We start from the raw sequence: 18,339 nt of genomic DNA on the forward strand, positions 1-18,339 counted from the left end.
TAATTTATAATTCAACAATAATCTAGAAAAATCTTTAGATTTTTCATTGTTTGCCCTCAACTATACTAAATGGTCTATTTTCCATTTTGGTCCTTTTATTTTCTTTTAATCTACAATTCAACTTTTATCCTTTATTCAATTTAGTCATTTTCCTAATTACTCTTAATTAAGCTAAATTCACTTAATTAAACTCTAATTAACCATTCTACTAACTTCATATATATATATATATATATATATATATTTTATATTTACTAATCAATTTTTTTAAAATGGAGACCCGAAAATACATTTTTCGATAACCTTAAAGTTCGGGTCGTTACAATTATTGTGTACTGTTGATATTTTTAACCTACTTCGTTGACAGGTGTTTCGAGAGATCATCCCAAGATGAATTCAGAAATGATAGCTACCTTAATACTACTGACAGTGAAAGCGGATCCTAGAACTACAGTACCTGTCATAATTTCCAATATTCGTAGCCAGTTGAGGTACACACCCTCTTACCGCAAGGCTTGGGTAGCTAAGCAGAAGGCGTTAGAAAAGATATATGGTGGGTGGGACGCTTCATATAACGAACTCTGGCAGTGGTGTCATGTGCTGGAGAGATATGTCCCAGGTTGCATAACAGACCTTCAAACCGAACCTGCGTATTACAACGACTAATTGCTCCGTGGATGCCAAGTATTTAAGCGTTTATTTTGGAGCTTTAAACAATACCGAGATGCATTTCCATATTGTAAGCCGTTGGTACAAATTGACGGTACCTTTATGTACGGTAGATATACCCATCGGCTATTGCTAGCTGTGGCACAGGATGGCAATGGAAGAATCCTTCCAATTGCGTTTGCAATAACACCAGGGGAGTCAGCTGATGACTGAGATTTCTTTCTTTCTAGGCTAAGGAAGCATGTTTGCCCCCAACCTAATATCTGTGTCATATCAGATCGGGGCACCGAAATACTAGCCGCAATTGCGCGACAGGGAAGCATGTGGCATCACACACACCATCGGTATTGCCTAAGGTACGTTGCGTCCAACTACCACGGGCAATTTCATTCTACAACTGAAAAATGACAAGTAACCAACATAGGTATGTAATATCTATTAATATAATTTCGTTTGTAATACTGAATTTATTTTAACTGGAAATGTGGTATGTAATTTTCGCTATCAACTTATATTGGTAGGGTATGAGATAAGTAAGGATCATTTCCATGAAATGTTGGCGATTCTGCTTTCGGATAACGAAGAAGGAGCAAACTACCTATGTAATATACCTTTCGAACAGTGGACAGAAGCATACGACTGTGGCCTACGATATGATCATATGACCTCAAACCTGGCCGAATGTATAAATTCTATTCTGAAAGGAACACGCCATTTACCAATAACATTAGTTGTTCGAGATACATATTTTCGTTTAGCGGCACTATTCCCGAAATGAGCAGCAAGTTATACAGGCCAAATCCAATGAGGACATGTATGGTGAGCAAAGGTATTGCAAGAAATTAACAAGGCGAAGGAGCGGGCGAACACCATGCACACAGTGTGTCATGATCGAGACAATCTATAGTTTCGTGTGACGGAGTTTGACAGACCGCAGGAAGGTATTATTGGCGGGCAATATCGTGTACACTTGAGAAATAGAACTTGCGACTGTGGGAGGTTTGACGCACTTCGTTATCCATGCAGTCATGTAATTGCAGCTTGTCAGAATCTGCATATAGATCCTATGAGATACGTCGACGAAGTGTACAGAATACAAACTATGTACAACATGTGGAGACATGTATTCCCACCTGTCCCGGATGAACGTAAGTGGCCGCCTGTATCGCTTGCTCCGTTTAAGCTGTTACTGGATAGAGAATTATGTTACAAACCAAAGGGTTGACCTTGCTCGACTAGAATACGTACCGATATGGATATCCGAGAAACAGTCGATCAACAGAAATTATGCGGATACTGTAGGAACCCAGGACATACAAGTAGATCATGTCCTAATCGAAATAGTTGATAGTTGTCATAAAAAATTATGTTGTATTATTTATATTTTATTAAATGAAATGTATCAAACTTTTACTTTTATTTTACAGGATTGCCCCTAAAGTTTTACTTTTATTCAATTTAGTCTTTTATTGGAATATTTCAAACTTTTATTCTATCAAACGAAACAATACCTTCTATTTTAATAAAAATATAGTAATTTATTTTATTTTACGTGATAACTATGTCGATCAAATACAAGTAAGACATCGAGACATGGTGAGGCGTAATTAATTAGCTCAAATATTACCTCAATTTTTGTTGGAATACATGTATTGATGGATTATAGTTATTAGTTATATATTTAGAATTTTTTATGAATATTTTATAATATTTATGATTTTTTAAAATTTTGAAAAAAATATTTTATTAATTTTATTAATTTTGTATAATTATATATATATATATATATATTTTAATTATCTATAAGAATGACGAATTCATCAAATTGATAAATATGTAAACCTTCAAGGTTAGCATTTATGAATGATAAAAAATTTATCATCCTCCTTTTCTTCACAAATATGATGTTTATCATTCAATCGAGTATTTTTGTTTGATTTTATTGAGATAAAAAATAGGGTTAATGTAGGGTTGATGAGAGAGGTCAAATGAGGTAAATATAGAAATAGTTTTTAAGACATATATAATCAAATAAAGAAATATAAATATAAATAAAAATTAAACAATATAAAAAGTTTGTACAATTGGGTTTTTAAGACATATAATTTACAATTGCCTTATTCAAAAGAAATTTTATTTTATTCAAATTAAACAATATAAAAAGTTTGTACACATATATTAAAAAAATTCAATGTCCGTGGCGGTTAGAATCAGTGCCACACGGGGGTCGTTGACGGGTCCGTGCTGGATTCCTCCTTGGTTCGGCTTCCGACGGCGGTTGCGGTTCATCCAGCAGGGGATCTGGTTGTGGGTGTTGAGAGCTTGACCCACCTTGATAGAATAATGACTGCGATGGTGTTTGCATCACCCATGGAGGAGGTGTTTGAACCCCGTAAGGTGATGGGGATTGGTAGGAAGAAGAGCCCCCCGATGGCGTCTCCTGCGATCCCTCATGCGACGACGGCCTATAGATTGGCAGTTGACTCGGACTAATCGGGACCGGAGATGAACCGGGCCATGGATTCCAACCTGCCACAGGACTAGGAAAAGGAAACATAAAAGGGTTAGGATACATATAAGGGATAGGATACGTACCTGGCATAGGACTAGGAAAAGGCTGTGATATGGGTGTCGTCTGTTGAACTGTTGGGCCCGGTGATTGTGGCGGCGCTGTTGATGAGCTTGCTGATTGTATGGGCGCTGTTGATGGGCCTGCTGATTGTGTGGGCGCTGTTGATGGGCCTGCGTCGTCGTCCATTCTTCTTAGATTTAAAGGGCCCCGTCGTTTCATTTGAACACGAATTTGTCGTCGCCTCTCCTCTTTCGACAATAAATATGGCTTGCCATGGATCCTAAACCATGGCATGTATTCTGGTACGCATGCTAACTTTGGAACGATAATCAGTTCCCTAGTAGGTATATAATCATACCGATTTTCCCACTTTTATATAGCCTGACCAGTATCTTGGCCAATCCATATTCAATAGCCGTAAGTCGACTTTATGCTCTTCATCAAACACCTCGGGTGCCACGGGAATCGGTTGTCGAAATCCAAATTGTTGCAATACTCTGTCTGATTGGTGGATCTCGACCGTAGCATAGTTCACCAATGGGACCTTCACATGCCAAGCATTCGAATTTTAAACGTATTCATCCGGAATTACTGCCCGAATTGTCGAATCGTCGTATGGTGTCCATTCAAACTATATGAACATGATAAAAATATTACTTATATACATAATACTAAATACTAAATATGAAACGACTATTTTATTAATTATATATAATTTATTTAATACTTACTTGTGTATCCGATCGTTGGTCTAATAGAAGCCGTATATCTTCGAGAGAGTTGGGTATTCCGACATAACTCGCCTAACGGTTCCACCTAATTAAATAATTTTTTAGCATACAACAATTATATACTAAATCTACGTAATAATTGTAAAATATAATACAAAATTTACCTCGTTATTAGTGGAAATGTATATGGATGGTCCACTTGAGGACGTAAAAATGGAAAGCGAAACCGTGCCCATGATTGCAGTAGTGATAGACAACCTCTTATTTTGGCTTTGTTCGGTAGCGTCGCACCGCACATTTCCTTGTACAACTTTGCCAACACGGTAGACCCCCAACTCAATTTGCCGACTGCTCTAAAATCTACGAGTTTCAACAGCCATCTCAGATGTACAAGGTTTCATGACAAGTCCGGCATCAGATAACCTCCAATAATCTCGAGAATGTATGTAATGACCCGAATTTTACCGATACTGAAAAAGTGTAATTTCGGATCTCTGTTTATCAAAAATGGATTACTAAATATTTATTAAAAATATTTACGAAGTAAAATGAGTGGTTAATTAGAGTTTAATTAAGTGAATTTAGCTTAATTAAGAGTGATTAGGAAAAAGGATTAAGTTGAATGAAGTGTAAAAGTTTAATTACAGAATTAAAGAAGATAAGGGGGACTAAATAGGCAATTAAGCCTATTCTAAAGAATGAGGCGGCAAAACATAAAAATCTTTGATTTTTTATGTTGTTTAAGTTATAAATATATTATTAATGTTATTATTTTATTATATTACAAATTAAATTAATTATATTATTATATTTTGAAATAAATTAAGAAAAGACAAATGTATGGTGCATATGGATATGGTGACATGTGTAATATAAATATACATACAATTGTAAAATACATGTATATTTACTTATCATATAAGTATATTATTAAATTATATATTAGTATTAAGTAAAAGATATTTATATAATAAATAGATTAAAGAAAGACAAATATAAGGATATAAGTGGATACAAATATTAAATAAATTTTAGTTATTTAGTAGATTTTTATTGTTATTATATTATATATATAAAACAAATGGAATAAAAGAAAAAAAAAGAAGATAGAAAAGAAACAGAATGAAACGAAACAGAGAGCAGGGGAGAAAAAGAAAGAAAGAAAAGAAAGAAAGGGAGAAAAGGGAAAATTTAAGGTTTGAAGCTTTAAGCTTTAATAGGTAAGTCAATCAAGCCCTTTTACTTAATTTTGATGTTTTAGAAGTTTCAGAACAAAGTTTTGATGAAATTAAGTTGATATTTTGAAAGTTATTAGATTTCTAGATATTGTCCATGATAAATAAAATGATGAGTTAAGGGCTAAATTAATAGAAATTTAAGTTAGAAATGATATAAGGATTGAATTGTAAAGTGATTCATAAGTTTTATGCTTTAAGGACAAAATTGAAAGAATTTTGAAATTATGGTTTTATGATGAAAAATAGATAATTATGTCTAAGTTTGGTTAAAAATTGAGTAGAAGTAAAGTATGAATTAAGATAAAAATGTAAGTGAATTTAGTTAGGATTAAATTGAAATTAAAAGTAGAAAATCAACATTTTGCACTAAGACTATTTTGGACAGCAGCAGTAGTCTAAGTTTGAAAAATCACCAAAAATTTTATAAATTGAATTATAGGATGAATAAAATATTGAATTAAAGCTTATTGAGTCTAGTTTCTTACAGAAGAAACAGTATAAGCAATTGAATTGTAAATTATGAGATATAATGAATTTTGTGAGACAAGGTCAGAACATATTCGGGTTCCCCTGTTCTGAATTTTAAAAATCACCAAAAATTGGATAAAAATAATTAGAGGCTTAAAGTTATATGTTTAGAATCCCTAATGAGTCTATTTTCAGGAGAAATCAATGGAAACATTATCCGAGTTTTGTACTGTAAGATAATTAATTTTTAGTGAAGAAGGGTTGAAACTGTCAAACAGCAGAACATGGATAACTTTAAAGAATAAACTGTACTTATTGGCTAAACCAAAAATTATGAAAATTTTATGGTAAGAAGATATATGAGTCTAGTTTTAGGGAAAATTATTGGATCTTAATTTGGAGTTTTATAACTCCAGATATAAATAATTTAGTGACTATGACACAGATAAATAGCTTAAATATCCATAAAATTAAATAATAAAATTATAGATAATGTTACTTACAAATGAGTTATATACATTAAGGATGTGGAATGGATAGGAGGAGGAGGAAAATATATATAAATATTCAGTTAGCATGGCTAATTTGCATGTGTTAAGCTCATGGACTAAATTGAATAAAAGTAAAACTTTAGGGACAATTTTGTAAAAATGTCAAAAATGACTAAATTGAAGGGAATGAATTGTTTTATTATCTAAATTAATAAATTGAATGAAATTATCAATTTAAGATTGGGTAAATTTTGGGAAAATGGTAAATTACCAATATGCCCTTAAATCTTGGTATTTCTGCAATTTAGTCAGGTAGGTTCGTATATCCTGAATGAGCATATAAATATGACAATTTAAGTATTGTATCATATTTTATATGATATTTTGAATTGAATATATGAAAAGGATGTTACATGAAACATGAAAATGAATACTAAATAATATAAATTAATTGAAATTATTCTGAAAATCTCGGTAATGCCTCGTATCCTATCCCGATCTCAGGTACGGGTATGGGGTATTACAATGTATGCCCGAGTATATTGTATTCTTTCGAGTTCTGTCGAATCATTATCCGGCTCCAGGAATGTGTCTCATAACCAGCCCATCTGGATCCGACCTCCGTTAATATAATTCGGTATAGCACCCAAAAGCTCGTAGCATACGGCGCTCCAATCGCTAGATGATGCGGATCCGGTGATTGCGTACCCATCCACCGACAATCCCAATTGCAAATGCACGTCTTGCAGAGTGATAGTACATTCTCCGCATGGAAGATGAAAAGTATGCGTCTCGGGTCTCCACCTCTCTATCAACGCACTGATTAGTTTCGGGTCCAACTTGCACCCCCGACCTATCGTGGCCACATGCCAGAATCTCGCTTCAGGCAAGTAATTCTAGATCAAGGGCGATGGAGGATTAGGCATATTACGAATGTAACATTCTAACACCCGATCTACAGACTATTGTAAAAAATTATAAAACAAAAATTAATTAAAATTGCATAAATTAATTAATGCAAACATCATAACTGAAAATTAAATTTGCATAAATGAAAATTAAATTTGAATAAATAAATTAAAGTATCACTCACCATTTTCATTTGCTCAACGGAGATGTACTTATTATCAAGACGGATTAGCTCTTTGGCCATTGCTAGCACGATGGTATTTTTTTAATTTAAAAAAATTAAATTTAAAAAAAATTTTAAACAGAGAAATTTGGTAAAATTTTGATGGAATTTTAAGAAATTTTCACTAAAAATTGATATATTTTTTAAGGGAATATTGAAAGAAAATCGAGATTAAACAAAGAATTGTGTGAAAAATAAAGGAGGGGATTGAAAATTTGAGAGAATTAGAGAATTTGAAAGTGATTTGTGTGAAAAAATGAATTAGGAGGGCCATTTTATAGTTTTTTTTTTTTATCTGACCGTTGAACGGGCAAAAACGCTCCCCAGGGAAGCGTTTTGTCCACGTCAGCAAAGCGCGCCCTGAAGGACACGATTTCTGTTGACATGGACAAAACGCTTCCCTAGGAGAGCATTTTGCTGATGTGGACAATAAAGTAGCGCTGACGTGGACGCGATTTCGGGGAAAAGGGCCTAGTCCGGTAAATAATTAAAAAGTCGGCCTATTTCCATAATTTTAGAAAAAAAAGAGATTTTCCTTGTAAAATGCCCTATTTTCTGCACAATATATTTTTTTAAATTTTTTCTAGTGCTACTTCTTGTGAAAATAAAATTTACAAAACATGTCTTTATATAGACCCCAAATCTCATTTTTTTTTATTTTTAGGAATGTGAAATATGAGTATATATAGACTCATAATTCATTTGTAGCTTGTTCTTAGATAATGTGAGATTAGTTACTTTTTAAACTAACAACATAAGATTAAAAGCTACACTTAATTTTAAAAATTAAAGACAAACATTTATACAACATTAAACTCTAACAAAATAAAACATTATAAACTTTTATACAAATATTATTGTTATGGAACAAGATCAATAAAAAAGAAAGACAAACTTACACATATAATAACACATAATATTTTATATATAGATATTAAAGTGTAAAAATTAATAGAAATAATATAGTGACATATATTTTAATTTTTTAAATATGTTAGATATAGTTATAATTTTTCAATAATTATAGATATTATTGTATTAACCCATAGAGAAATGTAAATATTAAAATAAAAACTAAAATAATATCTATATTTAACATATTCAAATACAAGTCAATATGTTATTATAAGGATTTAAAAGAATATACTTCATAATTATCGTTATTATTATAAATTATAAGTGAAAATTTAATATAAAATATTAAATAAAATATAAAAAGTCGATTAATTTTTTTTGTTATAACAAAATATTAATATAGCATATGAATTTTATAGAGAAAGAGCGGATTATAATTGATTAAAAAACATGAGATAATATGAATGGCTTAAATTGGTAAATAAAGTGGGAATAGAAGGATGGATTGGGTAGGAAAAATTGAGGCGAGCGAGTGGACAGTGGTGGGGGCCATGAAGCAGCGCCAAAGGCGCAGGCTATGTGATGCCATCACTCTCACTTCCTCCATCCCTTCTCGCGTGCATTTTACTTTTTCTTCTTCTTTTCCACTCAATTTTATTATTATGGGAATTATTTCAGAGAAAAAAACAACCTATAAGATTCTTTTATGCCAGAATTCGCTTTCATTAATATACCTTCACATGGTCGTTAGGATTTATGTAATCCATTTAAAAAAAATAAAATTTTCAAAATAATTTACAATTTGATGAATCAAAATTATAACAGTTTAAAAATTAAATTAAAATAAAATACATCATAAAATACTAAAAAATGATATTTGCTCATTCTAAATCTTAACCTTTACCGAGAAAATAAGGTCACGCGCTGAAGAATGTAGTGGGGAAAATAAGAAGACAGGATTGAGGAAAAAAAAAAAAGATAGATGATAAGACTAGAGATTAATCCCAAAAACAAAAAAAAAAGTGAAGGAGCAGCAGTTGCAGTCTGTCTGACTGACTCACTGAGCCCTAACAACTAACAACACGCCCACGATAGTTGCTGCCAAAAGCTCCTTCTTTGGTCCCATGTTTCTTTCCTCTTCCAGCTACTCCTTTCTTTCTATTTATTTTTACTTATTTATTATCCATTTTACAATTATTCGGGCTTAGCTTCAACCTATTTGAATCGCCTTCGTCACTGTGGATTTCGTATATTTTTAATAATATTTCTTTTTTCCCCCTCAATTCTAGTTTATATGAGAATCAACTTTAATATCTACTTTACATATTTAATTATTTTTAGTCTCACACTTTTTTAAATAAAAAATCAAACCCAAACACTAAAAAATATGATTCACAAATAAAATATATAATAAATAAATTGGATTTAGATATTTAAAATGTAACTTTAGCTTTCACACTATCATCTACACCTTAAACGGTGTAGAGAGATACTATATTAAGGTGATACTTTGTCCTAAAATAAATAAGTTGTAGTCAATTTAGTATTATTTTAAAAATATTTTATGACAAAAAATATTTTAAATAAAAGTATTATTAAATAATATATTTTTAAATTTTATAAAAGTAAGAAATAAAGTTTTTGAACTTTTACTCAATAAAAAATACTTTTAAAAATAATATTAAATTAAGTCTAAAAATATGTAATGATTTCATTCTCGTCACACCTAAAATCTACTAACTTATATTTTTTAAAACAATTTGAAAATTTGAAGTTTACAGTTTCTTTTATTAACAAAATCAATCGCTCTATTGATTTTACTTTAGTATTCATATGCTACATTCTAATACATTGTCTTGGATTTATCAATATTTCAGATTTTCTATATGTATTCTTATGTGTATTTTGTTAACCTAGTTTCAACATCACATACATTTAAATTAATTATACGTAAATTTATAATTTAAAATTATTTTTAAAAAAATAAAAATAAAAACGTAAAAATATTGTATCTCAATGTATATGAATACAAGTTAGTAATAATGTGTTGATATTTTGAAAGGAGATTTAGAATTAGTGATAGTAAATTTTATATTGGAATATTATTATATTTAAAGGTGTGAATTGTCTAAATTTATTTAAAAGTTATTATTGTGATTGAAAATATAGAATTAAAAAGAAGGGTTAAATGTAGAAGAAGGAATGATAACTACTAGACAGGTTATTAATAATCATCAGTAATTATTAATATTGAACCCCTCTGCCCACCTAAACAGATATTTCATTGGAGGAATATAGATAGATATTTTATTTGTTAACCCCTCCACTAAACACAGTTTTCCCTTCTCTTTTCATTGGATATCTTGTTAAGTTCGAAAGCCAAAAGCCACTACCCCATATTGCCTTTTTCTTGCCTTTTCTTTGCTGTGCTTACTACTATAAGCAATTGTCTATGTTTGCTGTGCTGCTCCCCCTTATCACTACCTGCTAATGGGAGGGAGGAATTTTGCTTTGAATTCCTTCTTCTTCTTCTTATTTCAAATAGCCTTTTCTTCTTTCTTCTCTGTCCCTCCATTTTCAAAAACATGACTGTCTTGTTCTTTTCCTATTCTTCATCTTATAGCTTTGCGGGTACCCCTTAAAAGGAATATCAGAATTTTCTTCCCAATGATTTTGACTTCATTTCCTAGTTTTTTTTCCTCTAGTTATTCAGCTTTCTTGGGTACCTTTTACTCTCATTCTAGTTTTTCTTTTTTTTCGTAAATTTTCCTGTTATTATTCCGTTTGGTGGAGGTAGTTGGTAATTCGGTTGAACTTGCACTGTGGAGAAGAAAAAATAAAGTAAAACTTGGGGGGTGTTCATGGAAATTGATCTGAACCATGCATTAAACGAGGTGGAGAAGACTGTACTTTGCAATGGCAGCTGTGAAAAAGCTAGTGCTTGCGTTTACTGTTTGTCGTCGTCGTCGTCATCATCATCGTCATCATCATCTTCTTCTTCTTCTACTTCATGTACTTCAAACTCAGGTTCACCTCCTTGTTCATCTTCCATTGACTTGGAGCTTTGGCATGCTTGTGCTGGTCCTCTCACATCACTTCCAAAGAAGGGAAATGTGGTTGTATACTTCCCTCAAGGTCACTTGGAACAACTTGCCCTTGCTTTTCCTTTCTCTCCCTTGGACACCTTTGATCTTCCTTCCCAAATCTTTTGCAAAGTGATGAATGTCCAGCTTCTGGTAACTAATTCAATTTTTCTTTTTTAATTTGACTTGTACTATAAGTTAGCTTTCTCCTAAAGAAAGATTGATTCATTTGAAGTCTCCTTTTGTTTTCTGTCGTTAAGGCCAATAAGGAGAATGATGAGGTCTATACGCAAGTTACTTTACTTCCTCAACCGGAGGTATTATTATAATTCTTAACTTAAACCATACCTGATTGAGTCCTTTACATTGGTTTAGAATATACTAGTATAAAAATCTGTGATTTCTTTGGTATTATTTTTATGAGGAAATGGGAGTTTCACAGTGCAAATGTTTAGAATTTAGTGACTTTAATGAATGAATGAATGAATTCCTGTCTCCATACACTAGTTTTCCTATTACGAGGCACTTCAAATTTATGGTTTTGGTGATTTCCAGTTTGGGATTTTCTATTTTTGCATGGGATAAAAAATAAATTTACAAGATCAATGTTGTTTCTACAATAATTTTTTATAGAAAAATTTAAAAACAACAGAAGTTTGAAAAAGTTTTGGTGTATCAAATAAATGAATAATTAAGACTCTTTTGTTAAGTGATATAACTTTTCGGAAACAAGAGAGATAACTCATGAGTATGAATAGTGACATAAGACTTCAATAATAATTAATTGACTTAACTTTTGGATTACCTATAACTTTTCACTTATAACTAAGATTATAAATATTTTGAAAATGTTATCAGTTGAGAGGGCATAATTTGGGGAGCAAGCAGCTGGATGAGGTAGAGGCGGATGAGCATGCCGATGGGTCGCCTTCGAAACCAACCTCTCACATGTTTTGCAAGACACTAACAGCTTCTGACACTAGCATCCATGGAGGGTTCTCTGCTCCTCGTAGAGCTGCTGAAGACTGTTTTCCTCGGCTGGTGCAAATTTATACTTATAAATCCTCGATGTAATATTCACCATGAACCTCGCTCTTGTAGACATAATGGTGTTTGCCTTGATTTCAGGATTATAAACAGACAAGGCCCTCACAGGAGCTTGTTGTTAAAGACCTCCATGGAGTTGAGTGGAGGTTTCGCCATATATATAGGGGTAACCTTAGTAGAGAGTATGGCATTTCTGATAGTGTTTAGAAAGAACCAGTGATAAGAGCTTAATCTTTATTATGTGTAGGTCAACCAAGGCGACATCTCCTTACTACCGGCTGGAGTGTTTTTGTGAGTCAAAAGAATCTTATTGCTGGGGATGCAGTGCTCTTTCTGAGGTGTGTATAGCTTTTACCAATATACAAAGTTTTGGAGAGCACAACTTCATATTTGTAATTAGAAATTGATCATAAACTGGAATATTCTATCCTACTTGAGAATCATAATAGTGCACCTATGTCTTCCCATTGCCTAGTTATTCATTGATCTCCACATTGTAGGGGCGAAGATGGGGAGCTGAGGTTGGGAATTAGAAGAGCTGTTCGACCAAGAACTGGTCTTCCAGATTCAATTATTGCGCAACATAATTCATATCCAAAGGTTCTTTCTGCAGTGGCTAATGCATTATCCACCAAAAGCGTGTTTCAAGTCTGCTACTGTCCAAGGTACGTATCGGCTGGTATTTAGCCAAAAAAAATAAAGAAAAGAAATAAGCTGGTAAGTGATGTAAACCACAAAAAAAAGTAAAATTCACCTAACAAAATCTAGAATTAATAGTATTTTTTATTAGGTTATAAATGTTAATGCAAATGGTCTTTACAGTAAGTAAATGTTTCATTTGAACATATGAAGGTCATTTTCAAACTGATTGCAAAGCATCTTTTAATGTTAGATTTTAGATTATAAGTAGCTCTTGCAAGTTGCATTCAAGGAGCATTCTGAATGTTGGAATGTAATTAAGATGTTGTGTTGCAGAGCTTGTTAGTCTATTTAAAATTCCGAGTGTTATGCATTTGATGTGAAATGAAATGGTATGTTTGTTCAAATTGCTGTAATGCAGGGCCAGTCATGCCGAGTTCGTCATACCCTTCCAAAAGTATATTAAAAGCATCACAAATCCAATGTGCACTGGGGCAAGATTCAGAATGAAGTGTGAAATGGATGATTTGCCAGAGAGAAGGTCTTGTTTAATCAAACCGCAGATCATGACAAAGATCAATTGCTTTCTTTGTTTCTTTTCCCTTTTAATGGTTTAATTTTGAGAATATAATATAGTGCTACTCTTTTATAGGTGCAACGGTGTAGTGACAGGAATAGGGGACTCAGATCCTTATAAATGGCCTAACTCAAAGTGGAGATGCTTAATGGTGAGCCCCTAATATTGGGCTCATGTAACTATTGCTTTTATAGTTTAACTCGTGTAGTCACATATTGCTCCGACACATATCCAAACATGGGAATAGAGATATTCATCCAAGGGCTTTCCAAATACATGGAAATCTTGGAAAAAATATTCAACATACCCATGTTTACCCTGTGTTAAACACAGCTGAGTCCTAGTGACATAGGTTTCACAACTAGGCAAGTTAATATGCATGTTATTTTCATCAAGGTACTTCACATATGTGCATAAACTTTTGTGCTTCACATGATGAATGTTGATAAACTATTTTTCCGAATGAAATGAAAAATGGTTGATGAAACAAAACAACTAGGAAGGTGCCCTGAGTCAACTAATTGTTCAATAAAATATAACTCAGTAGCTTCATGCTGAGAGTTCCTTTACCTGTCATAGCAAAAACCTCTTTTTAATATCCAACTTCTCTTACTTGAGTTCATTTCAGGATATCTATATCATCAGACATTGAAGCCTTTACTTTTAATATTTATACATGTGCAAAAATATTATTGAGAGGATCTTGTATCACACGCTTGAGTATGACATATAACAGGTTAGGTGGGATGATGATATCGCAAGTGATCACCAAGAGAGAGTTTCACCTTGGGAAATTGATCCTTCTGTTTTTCCCCCACCCTTAATTATTCCATCTCCATTCAAGTTAAAGAAACTGCGGACAGGTCTGCAGACTGCTGCACTTGACACCCCTGTCACTGGTATAAATCTTTCCGTTAGAATCGTATTATTGTTTATTTTTAAAACAAAACTTGATAAATGTACTTGTCCATCAAATGTTCTTTTCTTCAGGAGGGGTTGGATATTTGGACTTTGAGGAATCGACAAGATCCTCTAAGGTCTTGCAAGGTCAAGAAAATGTAGGTTTCATATCACCTGTATATGGATGTGGTACAGTGAACCATCCCCTCCATTTCGAGATGCAATCTATGGCACATCAAAGTCTTGCATCGACAGGACTTGGAAAGAGTAACATTAGTGATTTTATGAGGGCTCACTCCTCTTCTCACACAGGCTTTGCGGAAACAAATAGGTTTCCGAAGGTCTTGCAAGGTCAAGAAATTTGCTCATTGAGGTCCCTCACACACAAGGCTGATCTCAACCTTGGTGTTTGGGCAAAAACCAATCATGGTTGCAATTCTTTCAACATGAATCAAGCACCCAACACCAACTTCTATCCAGAAGGACTTCGAAATATATATTTTCCTTATAATGAGTTTTACAGAGCTGGCCAGGAACCTAAAATGTGTTCTTATGCATCTACACTTCCAAGGGGCAATGTTTTGTTCAATGCTTCCTCAATTAAGCCGGGGGTTAGTGTGGACGACATCAGGAAACCAAACCCTCCGAATGACCATAAGCCAATGGAGAATATCCCTAGTCCCGGTTTTGGAAAAAAATTGAGGAATCAACAGGATGAGTGCTACAAAGGAAATGTGTCTGGATGTAAACTCTTTGGATTCTCCTTGACTGCGGAATCACCTACTCTGAACTCACAAAATTCTGGTAAGCGGAGTTGTACAAAGGTAAGTATGTTACAGCCGAAGTTGAATTGTAACTGCATTTCCTACTTCTGTCCTACTGATACTGTAACATGACTGACTACAGGTTCACAAGCAAGGCAGCTTGGTTGGAAGAGCCATTGATCTCTCAAGACTCTATGGATATAAAGACTTGATAACTGAACTAGAACATCTTTTCGGTATGGAAGGTCTTTTAAGTGCTCCTGATAAAGGGTGGCGGGTTTTGTACACTGACAGGGACAATGATGTAATGGTAGTTGGAGACGACCCGTGGCAGTAAGTCTCACTCTCCCTCCCTGCTATCAACTATGAAGTTTGTTGCATGATAGCGTTTATCATGTTTACAAAGTTTCAAATGCACATAGAAATTATTACTGGGCTTGTGCTGTGTGAAAAATATGTTACCTATGATGAGTTTGACTTGCTGTTTGCAGTGAATTTTGTGATGTGGTATCCAAGATCCACATATACACAGGAGAAGAAGTGGAGAAGATGACCATAGGAATGGGTAGTGATGAGACTCAAAGCTGTTTGGAAGAAGCAGCAGTGATAATGGAAGCATCAAAGTCGTCCTCGGTGGGGCAGCCAGATTCCTCTCCCACTGTAATGAGGGGTATGAAGATCAGTGCTTGCTTTTAGTGTTATTGAATCCTGAAACTATATATCAAGTATTTGGTGTAGTCGAATTAATATATGATTATTGAAAGCTAAAAAGTGGGCTCTTTGGCCATATGGTGTTTGACAAATGAATGTGGTGTTTTACTACTCATCAACAATGTCTGCCACAAAAATTCATCGTGCATTGTCGCTCATGGGTCATTTCAGAATGCCAGAAATTTGGAGATAATCCACGTGCATATCAAGTTGATGTGCTTCTCATTTACATTGTCATGTCGTATTTATATTATGTTCAAGCAAAAACTTATTTATCATACATTTTCAAGCTGGTTTTAAGTTGTAAAATAATTTGAAAATAATTTTAATTTTTTTTTTTGAAAAAAAAGGCATACGATTGGGAAAATCGATTTAAGATATTCCCCGAGGGAGTCTGAAGCCATATTTTTAACAATGGCTTACAAATTGTTATTATCCATGAATGTGTTTTATTTTAAAATACTTATATATATATTATTCACATAGGCATGAATATTTGAAAATAAATAACAAGAATTCATGTAAAATAAATACTAACAACTTTTTTAAAAGAAACCTAGATTCCGGTTATAAATCTACCATTAATGAAACTATCCTATTTTTATATTGGTAGGCATCTCGAAGAAGAAACCCAATCCTGCACTCATTTGCATCCATTACCAATAAAATTTATTGACGATGAATTATGCCCGCCATTGATTCATTAGATCGGTTTGCCTTTAAATTTTTATAAATCGATTCTCAGTGGATTTAATAAATTTTAACAATTTCAAATATATATATATATATATATATATATATATTTATAGATTAACATTAAGTGACTTTAATTACAGAGATATGATATATTTTAACAATTTTTTCACTGAATGTTATTATAATTCTAAATGTATCACACATATTTAAAATTAACATACAAAGATATGACAGTTCAAATATGTGCAAAATTTAGAGAAAAAATGACTATACATTTTTATTTTGAACACATATTTGTATATCAATTGTAGAGTTGGTACTTAGGTGTTTGTCTTTGTTGTTATGTCTAATATCTATGAAAATATGTTATTTTAATTCCTAATGTATGATACATATTTAAAATGAACATATAAAGATATAATTGTTCAAGTAAATACAAAAATAAAAATAAAAAAGATTATGTATTATTGTTTTGAACATATATTTATATTCGACACTTTACTTTTAATCAATTCTAAAAGAGAACATAAGTGACAAGTTGATAAAGTAATGTTCATAAAAATAAGGGCAATAAGCTAAAAAAAGGGTTCTTGTATGTTACCATTGGCTTCATACATGCTCTCCTATCACCATTGATGTTGAGCTACAAAAGATCCGAAACATCAAACCCACAAAATCACCTTTGCAATTTTACTCAATTGCTTATTCCAATGCTATGCAGTGATACGAGTTACCAACCCCAATTCTCTATATTTCTCTATAAGAGAATCACAAATACAATAAGTTTTAAAAGGAAAAGCTAACAAAAATTTATTAATAAACGCGTAACACTTTTTTAATTCTTATTATAGAATTGAAAGAATTCTATTGCTATACAAATCATGTAAAATATAAAATGAATTCACGATATAAAAAATAATTGAGACAGAATATGAGATAAAAATTAATATGAACACGACATGAATATATTAATATATAAAAATTTATATGAAATAGATTACTAACATATAAATAATTGTATAAATTTATAGCCCTGTGAACACAAAATATATAGCACAAACAATAACAAGTCAACCTATATCATTTTATGTAAATTGAAGTATTCTAACAAATATGCAAATATGACATTATAAAGATACAACACAAAATTTACACCAAAAAACAAAATCATTTCCAATTGAATTATGTTTATAAACCATGAAAAATAGTAATATGAAATAAATTGAAATATTATATGAAAACAACATAGAAAAATACAATGTAAAATGAGATGAATAATACACAAAACCAGATGCATTAACATACACAAAATTATAAGGTACACACGATTTAAGTGAAAAATTATATAATAAATATATTTCATATAATTTTATTTAAGCCTTGGGCTTACTGTTTTGTCCTTTTTTGAACGTTATTGTATATCTGATCCTATTGGGGCTTAATGTTTTCATTTTTGGGCTTAGATTAAACTGGTCAATGAATTAGAAAACCCTTGTGAGATCACACCTATTTATTCGTCGCAATCGGATAAATGACTGAAACCTTGTTGTATGGTGATTATTCCTCTCCCAATTTCGAAGGACAATCAATCATTTTTTTAATTTCAAGGATGCTCTGTGTAGCTTTTTGCCACTACGATGGCTTCTTGTTTTATGTTTCCCACTTTGAATATTTTGTATCTTCTTGTTATGATGAAATGAAAAGTTTCTTTATGACCAAAAAAAATGATGAAAATATTAAAATTATAATGTTGTTAGTTTAAATCC

At 32.3% G+C, this 18,339-nt stretch overlaps 1 protein-coding gene across 2 annotated transcripts; it reads left to right on the forward strand.

Annotated features, from left to right (window-relative positions):
- Positions 1 to 10,472: 10,472 nt before the first annotated feature.
- LOC108450340 (auxin response factor 4) lies at positions 10,473 to 15,969 on the forward strand. Of its 2 annotated transcripts, XM_017747909.2 has the most exons (12): positions 10,473 to 11,392; positions 11,500 to 11,556; positions 12,098 to 12,280; positions 12,368 to 12,452; positions 12,534 to 12,624; positions 12,787 to 12,951; positions 13,347 to 13,466; positions 13,578 to 13,653; positions 14,239 to 14,401; positions 14,493 to 15,226; positions 15,309 to 15,499; positions 15,658 to 15,969. In XM_017747909.2, exons 1-12 carry the CDS (start codon positions 11,018 to 11,020, stop codon positions 15,860 to 15,862), a joined length of 2,445 nt encoding a protein of 814 aa, XP_017603398.1. In that variant the 5' UTR covers positions 10,473 to 11,017; the 3' UTR covers positions 15,863 to 15,969. The 2 variants fall into 2 exon arrangements, with proteins under 2 accessions (XP_017603398.1, XP_017603400.1); XM_017747911.2 differs by lacking the exon at positions 15,658 to 15,969 and having other exon boundaries at positions 14,493 to 15,206; positions 15,309 to 15,485.
- Positions 15,970 to 18,339: the final 2,370 nt, after the last annotated feature.

Source organism: Gossypium arboreum, chromosome 5 (assembly GCF_025698485.1).
Source record: "Gossypium arboreum isolate Shixiya-1 chromosome 5, ASM2569848v2, whole genome shotgun sequence".
Classification (NCBI taxonomy): Eukaryota; Viridiplantae; Streptophyta; class Magnoliopsida; order Malvales; family Malvaceae; genus Gossypium; species Gossypium arboreum.